The sequence below is a fragment of the Perca fluviatilis genome, chromosome 11 (genome assembly GCF_010015445.1).
Source record: "Perca fluviatilis chromosome 11, GENO_Pfluv_1.0, whole genome shotgun sequence".
Classification (NCBI taxonomy): domain Eukaryota; kingdom Metazoa; phylum Chordata; class Actinopteri; order Perciformes; family Percidae; genus Perca; species Perca fluviatilis.
Genome location: NC_053122.1, coordinates 26765098 through 26775250, shown reverse-complemented (window position 1 = coordinate 26775250; position 10153 = coordinate 26765098). Strand labels below are relative to the sequence as shown.

The 10153-nt window shown below is 40.2% G+C and overlaps 1 protein-coding gene across 2 annotated transcripts; it reads left to right on the top strand.

Annotated features, from left to right (window-relative positions):
* The first annotated feature begins 2305 nt into the window (after window positions 1–2305).
* Window positions 2306–9770, top strand: LOC120569007 (mitochondrial coenzyme A transporter SLC25A42-like). 2 transcript variants are annotated; one of them, XM_039816806.1, is made up of 7 exons: window positions 2306–2426; window positions 2999–3110; window positions 3326–3351; window positions 3655–3821; window positions 4800–4916; window positions 5054–5205; window positions 5333–9770. In XM_039816806.1, the coding sequence occupies exons 1-7, from the start codon at window positions 2346–2348 to the stop codon at window positions 5656–5658; spliced, it is 981 nt and encodes a 326-aa protein (XP_039672740.1). In that variant the 5' UTR covers window positions 2306–2345; the 3' UTR covers window positions 5659–9770. The 2 variants fall into 2 exon arrangements, with proteins under 2 accessions (XP_039672740.1, XP_039672739.1); XM_039816805.1 differs by having other exon boundaries at window positions 2306–2438.
* Window positions 9771–10153: the final 383 nt, after the last annotated feature.

Sequence of the window (10153 nt, the reverse complement as noted above, 5' to 3'; positions counted from 1 at the left end):
TATTTGCTTTTACCCACTTAGTCATTATATCCACATTATTGGTGATTATTTATCAAAACTCTCATTGTCTTAATATTTTGCGAAAGCACCAATAGTCAACCCTACAATGTTGCCACAATATCGGCATTGATGTATTTGGTCAAAAAAAAGGTGATGTTTGATTATCTCCATATCGCCCAGCTCTAATGACATGTGGGAACAAGTCCTTCAGCCAAGCCTGCGGCACACCAATCAGGCATAGCTAGCAGTCAGGAACAAGGACCTGTAAAATGATATGCATGGGGCTGGGGGCTGCTGGGAGGAGTGAGGGACAGGCCCTGAGTAAGGACAGTGGGTAAGGTGAAAGGGGAGGTATTACCGTATGCCTGTGCTTATTTGAGGATCTGGCTTGGAGCCCTGCTGTGGAATTCCCCCCACCCAATAATGTTAACAATTATTCAGTATAATAATATAGTAATAAAAGTTCTGGTCCTGGATAAACTTTATATTTAGTGAAGCATTAGTGATGCATTAAAATTAAAGGTGCCATCTAAGAAAATTAGAATAGGATAATCATTTATTTATATATTAGATATAACAAAATATTGTCTCTAGAGCAGAAACTGCAATGCTGACAACAGCAAATTTACTGGAAACAAATGAAAACCCTAAATAACATTAAAAAATATTCCTGGCACTAAAAAGTAAAGGATGTAAAAAGTAGAAATCAATCTCCATTTTTGCTGTTGTGTGTAATATATGTATGTTACAAAGTGATTTATTAAAGAAGTAAACAATAGGGTTCATCCAGCCATTCCCAAAGTGGGGTCTGGGTACCCTGAGGGGTCCTTTAGGGGGTTCCAGGGTGTCCCCAGCATTTTATTTTCACTATAATTCCAGCCATTAGTAACACAATGACAGAATGTATGACTATGTTGGTCATGGTTTTCATACACTTTCTGTGATAAAACATCTAAAAGCAAAAATCCAATCATATAGGCATATATCTGGGACAAAATCTTATCAATTGTTGGTCCTTGGTCTAATATGTGTAAGTTTAGGGGTCGTTGACGTGAAAAGGTTTGGGAACCACTGGCCTAATCCATCAATATAGCAGTCAAATAGTGATTGCAGCCCTACAAAAATACCCACACGCAAACTTTAAACACATTCTTATTTTTTTTTTTTTTTTTTTTTTTTTTTAAACACATTCTACTTCTATTTGCACTTCAGGTTTACATATTTGACAACTTTTGAATTGTGACTGTGATATAAAGTGAAGTTTGTTTGAGCAATGCTTGGCTGCCCCACTTGTGTGGTATGTAACAATGGACCAGTGAGCCTGTGGGGGTCGAGGGTCGCATGGACCGGTGAGTTGTTCAGTAAAATGATTAGCTCATTGAAAAACATGCAGCCGTCTTTGAGGTTGCCCCAGATAGTGTTCTTCCTTAGAAGTTCATCTCATGCAAGTCTTTATTGACTACATAGGCAACAGTGTCCTGGTTGTACAAATATGTGCTAAGACTGGTTTGTTAACAAGGAAGTGGCTTCAATTGTATTCTTGTTTGTTGGTTTTTCAAGTTTTGCTCAGACAGACACCTTTCACCTACAGTACAGTACAAGTCCTCGACTCTGTCCTTCAAGAGATATTTTGGGTGTACCTTACTGTGGTTCTACTTTGCTTAGTGTCTTTATATAGCTGTAAGGTGTGTCAGTTGTTTAAAGTTAACTGGATTATTCTCCAGGGAAGTATTCACTCGAGGGGGGTGTTGTTTACAGTTTCTTGTTTAAAGATAACCCTTATCTGTCAGTTTTTCACATGCTGACATGACACTTTTTTTTACTCAGCAGGGGGAGTGCAAAGAAATTACTAAACTAGACTACATTTCTGTTGCCTACAGGTTTACACAGGGCCAGACTTGGATACTTTGCTACTCATTGCCACATGATGAAGCCAATGTAGCTATACTCCTGCACTGGCAGGCATTTGTACTGTAGACAGTGTTGGCGTGACTTGCTTGTCACTTGTTTAGGGTCCAAAATTAGCAGCATTTACCAGCCAAATGCTGGTAGATTTGCTTCACTCACCAGCCCCAAAACAATGGTGATCTATTGAGTGGCTGGTAAAATTTGAACATTCACTAGCTATTTGGCTGGTGGACAAAAAAGTTAATTTTGGACCCTGCACTTGATCCCCACACAGAAGCTTAGCCCCCGAAATATCTTGTCAATTGTTTTATATTTAGGCTAACCAAAAACCTCTGTTTCTCTCTCTGACCTCTCCATCTCCCCTGTTGCTCTCTCAGTGCCTGGTGTTGTTCCCCGCCAGCAGTGGCAGCAGTGGCAGCAGTGCGTAGGCCTCGGGGATGGGGAGTGGAGTCCAGGAACAACGGGCATCACTCACGCAGGGAGAAGTGCTGCCGCTGGCTTCCTCCAGTCAGTCAGAAGTAAGCAATGAGGTGACATTTTATAGACATGATCCTTCCTTCAACGCTTAAACTGGGAAATCATCCACCCTTAGCTCATGACAGGTTTTTTTTTTTGCAGTTAAGTTTTAATTTGTGAATTTAATTCATTTGTCTAATTTATAGAAAAATAATAACCTTTGAGAAATTACTTATGTAGAATAAAGAAAATATGGGTCATTATCTGGCAATATAAAATGGCAGAATTATAGTGGCATCATAATGCTATTTCTGTGTTTGTTTTATTGGTGTACCCTCACTATTTGAAGGAAATTCTCTCTGCTAGTTGCTCTGCTGTATTGGGTGTGAAAGAGATGAACTGAGCTGAGATTAATAGCTTCATGGCCTCTATCTTCGGTTCATTTGAGGACATCTGCTCCCATTTCTAGTGTTTTGTGAACTGGTTAGTCAGATCATCTACTAACAATAACTCCGGTTTAATCATCAACACAGCATCTCAAACACTACTTTTTTTCACATAAGGAGGCAGTTTTTACAGGATTCTTTCTGCTGGTGTGTTTAACCCTAAATGTGATTCTGTGTGATCTGTGCAGGGCCTGAAGCACACCCGGCCTGTCCTCAACTCACTCTTCTCTGGGGCTTTAGCAGGGGCTTTGGCTAAGACAGCTGTCGCCCCATTGGACAGGACTAAAATCATCTTCCAAGGCAAGTTATATTCTCTGCTGAGATACAAGTGGAAACTTTTTTTAAAATTAGAAATGACCCACATGGATGCCATGGAATTATATCTAGAACTAAAGTTATGTTTTAACTGAGTTGCTCTTTACAATATATTAGATATTAGAATATTAGAAAATGTGTGATGACTTACAGTAACACTAGACATGTTATTTATATTGCACATATGTTTTGCTTTTTAGTGTCTTCAGCAAGATTCTCCGCCAAGGTATGTTTGATCACATATTTAATGTCAGTTTCTTGGTAAAACAATTGTCTGATTCTCATTCATAACAAGAGATTACTTCACACCCATTGCATTTAACATAAACCACACATTTAAAAGTTTAATTGGAGTTCAAATTAACTTGCGTGCACTTTAGATTCATGCAACGTTCACTTAGTAACATTAGTCTGACCTCTGAATAATATATCACAGGAACAAGTTTAAAGACACAAATCTAAACAGAAATAGATTATCATGAATGAATCATGAGCATGTATGTGTTTATGTGTGCACACTACATTACAGGAGGCCTACAGGTTGATCTACCGCACCTACCTGAAGGATGGCTTCTTCAGTCTTTGGAGGGGGAACTCTGCCACCATGGTGCGAGTCATCCCATACGCTGCCATCCAGTTCTGCGCACACGAGCAGTACAAGAGGCTGTTGGGAGGCTACTATGGCTTTCAGGGGAAGTAAGTGTCCGTTTATGCTGGTAGACTACTACTACTACTACTACTACTACTACTACTACTCAGGTCTGTTGGCTCATCTATTGACTTTTATCTTGTCATTTGTGTTTGAGATTGAATTTATTAAGCTCACTTAAGATTGTCTTTATGTCTTGTGGAGTAAGACAAAATCTGAAAGGCTGATGTACATCAGGCTTGCCATGGTAGTCAGCGTTTCCTGTGTCACGCGGTGGTCGGGCATACACCAGTTACATTACTTGCAAAACACGTCCCCACCATCGTTCTGTTTTTTTAGTTTTTAGTTTTGTTTCTTTTTTAAAGATTGTTTTTGGGCATTTCTGCCTTTTAATGGATAGGAAAGCTGAGATATGAAAGGGGAGAGAGAGGGGTGAAGGCATGCAGGAAACCGTCACAGGTCGGACTCAAACCCTTGACCTCTACATACGTGCGCCCGCTCCACCAACTGAGCTAACCGGCCGCTATCGTTGTGTTTTTATAGAAATAAAACCCATTTAGTTCATTTTCACGTATCAGCGGCCACTAAAAAACTACGCTTGTTATCAAAGTCAGGCAAAGGGCGCTATAATTATAAAGTCAAAGTGTCTGCTCTGTACACAAGCAGCACAGAGTAGCAGGAGTTACCTAGTAGGGAGAGATTACAGGGATTATAAGACAATGGTAAAGGATTTGGTGTTGAAGCAAAAATATGGCAATATTTAATAGGGAACCTAATAACCTTAATGAGGTTTTAGTAAGGACTGTAAAGTCCGGTGGCCGCCACGCAGCCGGAACGCGGCGCAGCTGTGCTCGACTCCGTAGCGAAAGCTCGACCGGAGAGGCCAGAGATCAAAGTACGTGCTCAGATATTGAGCGTCATTGACGAATGTATCTTCTTGTTGTCGCAAATGTATTAACCAGTGGCAAAATACCCTTGCTGTGGCATATCTAATATACACACAATTGTTTTTCTCTGTGTTCCAGAGCCCTGCCTCCATTTCCGAGGTTACTGGCTGGGTCTATGGCTGGTACCACGGCAGCCATGCTGACCTATCCTCTGGACATGGTGCGAGCTAGGATGGCTGTAACGCCAAAGGAAATGTATGGTCATCTTTAACTGCCAATACGGGCTTTACAATGATGCCAGATTATGAGCAGGAGCATTTTGCTGCACAACTTCTCATCCAGTTTCATGCTTACATGTTTTTTTGTTTGTTTTTGGTGCCTCCACTATTTAGGTACAGCAACATTCTGCACGTGTTTGTGCGGATATCCCGAGAAGAGGGCTTGAAGACATTGTATCGAGGCTTTAATCCCACCATGCTGGGTGTCATTCCCTATGCTGGGATCAGCTTCTTTACATATGAGACACTGAAGAAATTACATGCAGGTAATGCACCACCACCGCCAAGTCAAGATTGAATTGTGTATTGATCCACAACCCCTTCCTTTCACACCTAATGGTTACTGTTGCATATATAAAATGGCGCTTCTCTACATCCTCCTCTCCCATGTAGAGCGCAGTGAGCGCCCACATCCCTACTTATATGAACGTCTGGCGTTTGGGGCCTGTGCGGGACTCCTTGGCCAGTCGGCGTCTTACCCTCTGGACGTGGTACGGCGGCGTATGCAGACCGCAGGAGTCACAGGTCATACCTACGGCACCATCTTTGGCACCATGAAGGAGATTGTGTCTGAGGAAGGGGTCATCCGTGGACTCTACAAAGGTCTGAGCATGAACTGGGTCAAAGGGCCCATTGCGGTGGGGATCAGCTTCACCACCTTCGACCTCACTCAGATACTCCTGAGGAAGCTGCATCAGATGGGCCATACGACTCGATAATAGCGATACAGAGAGAGGGAATTGGGGAAAGTGGGACGACAAGTTCCCCATACACCCTCTGAAGAGAAAAGGAAGTGAGAGAGTGACAAGATATTAGTGTATTCTCTCGCGTTTTCCTGTGTGTGGTGGGGGATGTACAGTCCCTGTAGGCGTGAGGTGTGTTGGATGTTACACACTGTTAACATGTACAGCTAAGTGCAATATGCTCAGTGATTTTCTGTGTGTTTGTGTACACATAAATCACAACGCTCCTGCCCTCGTGGACCAGGCCTGTGAGTGACTGAGAGTTTAGAGGTACACACACACACACACACACACACACACACACACACACACACACACACACACACACACACACACACACACACACACACACACACACACACACACACACACACTCTGAGGTCTCCCAACTGCCTTGTGTGTCTGCTTAAACCTGACACCTTCCAATGCAATGCACGTTGCCACTCGTGCATAACTTTTTCCAGATGCATTTGATTTAGTAACAGTAAGATATGCCCCCTTGAGATTAGTTGTGTGCGTTTTGTTTTAAGGAATCATACGAAAGGTTAGGTATGAGCTAGTTGCAGATTATAATATGTTAGTGGTGTTTGTATATTTAAGCAGAAACATTCTCAGAATACGGCTTTAGAGCAAAAAAATCTTGCCCAGCGCAGAGGTTTTTCAGCATTGTTACTGCCATCATATGGTCAGTTTTTGTTTTGAATATATAGAAATCACTATAAGTCCGGTATCTTTTAAGTGGAGCTCCTAAATATTGAACTCGCAGATTTGTTTTTGTAGTTCAGCTACCGTGCTGACAGCAGACACATGAGCTAGATTTTATGCCAGTGCCAACATATATGAAGTACAAAGAGCGCCCATATGATTTAGTTTGTTTTCACTGTGATAATATAATGGGCTTTTAAAAAATATTTTCAATTGTGATAGACAGTTTTGTTGTTTGTATTATTATTACAGATAATTAGACAGTTAGTTTTTTTTTTTTTATATAAAAGTAAACACCGTTTTGATGTCCGATCCAACTGACTGACTTTGCGGTGTCACTCACAGCTCCGCCGGCTGGTGTTTGGATCATTTCAGGTTTGCACTGCGTGTGTGAAAGCGACTCTAGTGAAGGCATCATTTGAGTTCTCTGTTACAGTACATGTAGGTGTTCTCAGTTTTGTACTTTACCTCAGCACAATTAAATGTTCCTCACATATCAATGTGTTATGAGGGGTAGTGTCAAAAATGGGACTAGGTGGGACTCAAGTTTTCATTTGAGCGTATGTGAGACAGTTTAACAGTATTGATGCAGGCTGACAGTCGTGGAAGACTGTCAATAGTTTCTATACTTAGGCCACACATACCGAGGCAGGATGGTTGAGCTGAGGGAGCAGCTGGGTGCAAAGCCAGGTGGTGCAGAACGCGGGAAAGTCTCATTGTATCCAGAATAAAGCTGAACGTTTTCTCTGTGAAACGCATGTAAGGATACCTATTGAAACTCAAGTTAATTAGAAAACAACAAACTAAGATACTCATAAACAAGATTGTACTAAAAAAAAAAAAAACTCTTACTAGGGTTTACTAAATCTTTTTCGTTATTGATGAATCTAAACATTTTTGATTCATCAGACAGATAAATGTCTTAATATTACTTAGCATATGTGTTCGGACCAGCAGACAAACAACCCAATTATTCACTGCTGTAGATGAGCAACTTTTTGCATTTGTGAATTCTCCAATCAGCAAATGTTTAGTGTTTTCACTATTTCAAACGATTAACCGATTATCAAATTGGAATTGATAAAAACTTTTGTCCATTAGCTCACCAATTTTACAAGTGATTATTTCTCTTCTAGGACTTTGTATCATTTTTAATTTGTTGATGCTAATGCAGTTAGTTTTGGCACCAACACCACAATAATACTTATTTTTATATATAGTATATCTATATTTATGTTACTTTAAGGAATAAGGACCTCTTTTCAGCAAACTTCTTTTCATTTAACAAGAGGCCAACCTTCTCATGTCAAATATGTCTATAAGCATAATAAAAAAACTTTGCCTGAATAAAATAGTCTAAAACTTTTTTTCTAAAATGTTTTGAATTTGTATCAGATCAGAAAATAAGTAAAGAAGAAGATTTTGGTCAGACCCATAACAGTATTGAGACTCGTGTCTGTCCCATTGTTCAGCCGATCAGGAGAATTGTAGCAGCTCTCTGGTGGCAGACCCCTAAACACACTCAGTATTTATTCTAGTCCGCAAACAGTGTTGATTCAGTCGTCTTTTAATATCAGTGTGCTATCTTTACCGCTTGCCTTCGCTTGTAGGTGTAAAATATGTGTAGCTGAGTTTTGATTGATGACAGCTTGAAAGCTGCACGTGTTCTGAGCTGAAACGTGCAACAGTGCTGCATAGTAGAAAGTATACAGTAACAGATGTCTGACTAATACCCCTTCCACACTGAGTGCTCAGCCAGGGTTAACCTGTGTTGACAGACTCGGCTCCGGGGCGGGACAAACTGTCATATGGCACAGTCGTCGCAGGTCCCTGCATATACACATATTTTGGCTCACTGTGCTTTAGAACGTAAACTTATGAAAATAAGTTTTATTTCTCTCATTCACAGGATTCTTTCTCTCTCTCTCTCTTTCTCTCTCTCACCGCTGGCTCACACAAATCTCTATTTTAAAATAAATGAGTCTGTAATCCCACAGCAAAGCTTTACTTCTAACGTTATCGAACAAAGGAAAATGTTTCCCCCCCCCTAGTTCTAAAATGGTAAAGAAACTACCGGTAGAGTAGCCTACTTCCTTGTTTGCTTGTTTGAATGAAATGCAGAGGAGGGGAACTTAACTAAGAGCCTCTGTGTCCACAGAATCGTCTGTTGAACGTTTGGTTATTTTTTCGTGCTTTAGAATGTAGTCGCTGTAAAACAATCGTACAATACGTTTTTTTATTTCTCTCGTTCTGTCTCTCTCTCTCTCTCTCTCTCTCTCTCTCGGCTCCTCTGAGTGAACAGCGCAAAAATAATAATAATATTCATAAATGTGTTCATTTCCAGCACATGAGGTAATTGATATGCATTGGGCTGTGACCCAGGTTGTATCTGAATTGTCATGACCAGGGATCAAGCCGTGGTAGATAACCCTGGGCATCGGTGTGAAAGAGGTACAAAGGGTAGCTACTTAAGTGCCTAGCAAAGAAATGGTAAAGTTTTTATATATCACTGAGCTACTTCTACTAACCTTTTTTGAAAGTTGCTTCCATTTTCTAGCCTTTGCTTCGGTCTTGAAGTTATACAAAGTACAAATATTTGAGGGGCCGCAGATTGTTTGAAGTCTGGGGATTGTTCGACCTCTGTGACCGAATGTATCACTTCAGGTCCAGTTTTTGTATGTGAATTTTGTCCAACTTATAAAACCGCCTTGCAGTGTTTTGCTGTCTAGGGTGAGATGCATGATCCTTGGCTCCCTAGCAGACTCAACCAGTCCATTCCAACCAGGCTAGGATAAACTCAAAAGTACATTTAATGGTTAGGCCTATTTGTAACCTGATTTCAATTAGAAGAGCAGTATGATGCGATCATCTCCCTATTGATCTACCCATTGATCAAAGGAGGCAAGTAAATACATGATCAAATACACTATGATAGGGAGAGTAGACAACAAGCTCGGAAAACCCCTAGACAATCATGAAATGCCAAAAAAAGCTTTAGTTTGAAGCGAAAAGTACTTCTTTGAGAAACTGACAAGTGGCTTATGAGGAACACTGAAACACTACGACAACAAAAATGGCAAAAGATGTGATTTTTATTTGCTCACATAAAAGCAAATGTAATTGTTTTAACCCTATTTGTGGGTAATCCTACATAGACGTGCAGACATACGATGCTACTGTGTTTGCATGTCCCAACAGAAAACCTGGTATTGTTTTTGTGCGAGTGCAGCAGTGGCTGCTTTGTTAATCCTAGTGATTTGTGCCAACTGAATGTAAGCGTACCTACTAACACCACTGCGTGTCCAGTCTCTAGTAATGGTGGTGTATCTGTAGGAACGTTTTTTTGAAATATGAAACTCAAATAAAACTGGATGTTAACAACAGATTGCGGCTTTTTATTATTATTTTTTTCATCCTGTCCCTGAGTGATGTCTATTTGTACTTGTGGTGTTACTTTTAGCATTGGATTAACACTGTCAAATCTAAAGTTTAGATACAATATGTCCAGTGTGGTCTTCAGGGACACTTAACATTAACTCAGCACCCAGAATCACACACCCTTTGTGTCATTACGTTCATCTAAAAAGAAATAAATGCATAGTTTCTTATATTATAAATGAAGCCTTGAATGTCAATTAAGAAAAGATAAATTACAAAATGTAAAATTAATTACTTTACCTAAACAAAGTGTCTAACTTAGTTGTTATAATAACGCCTGAAGCATATTAATTATATGTACGCATTTCTTATTAATGATAAGCTTTAG

Bases quoted from the DNA above. Each gene is read 5' to 3' on its own strand.
- LOC120569007 (XM_039816805.1), top strand. From the start codon at position 2,346: ATGGGGAGTGGAGTCCAGGAACAACGGGCATCACTCACGCAGGGAGAA. The intron at 2,439-2,998 runs GTGACATTTTAT...TGATCTGTGCAG, and splicing joins AGTCAGAAGTAAGCAATGAG to GGCCTGAAGCACACCCGGCC. The intron at 3,111-3,325 runs GCAAGTTATATT...TTTGCTTTTTAG, and splicing joins GACTAAAATCATCTTCCAAG to TGTCTTCAGCAAGATTCTCC.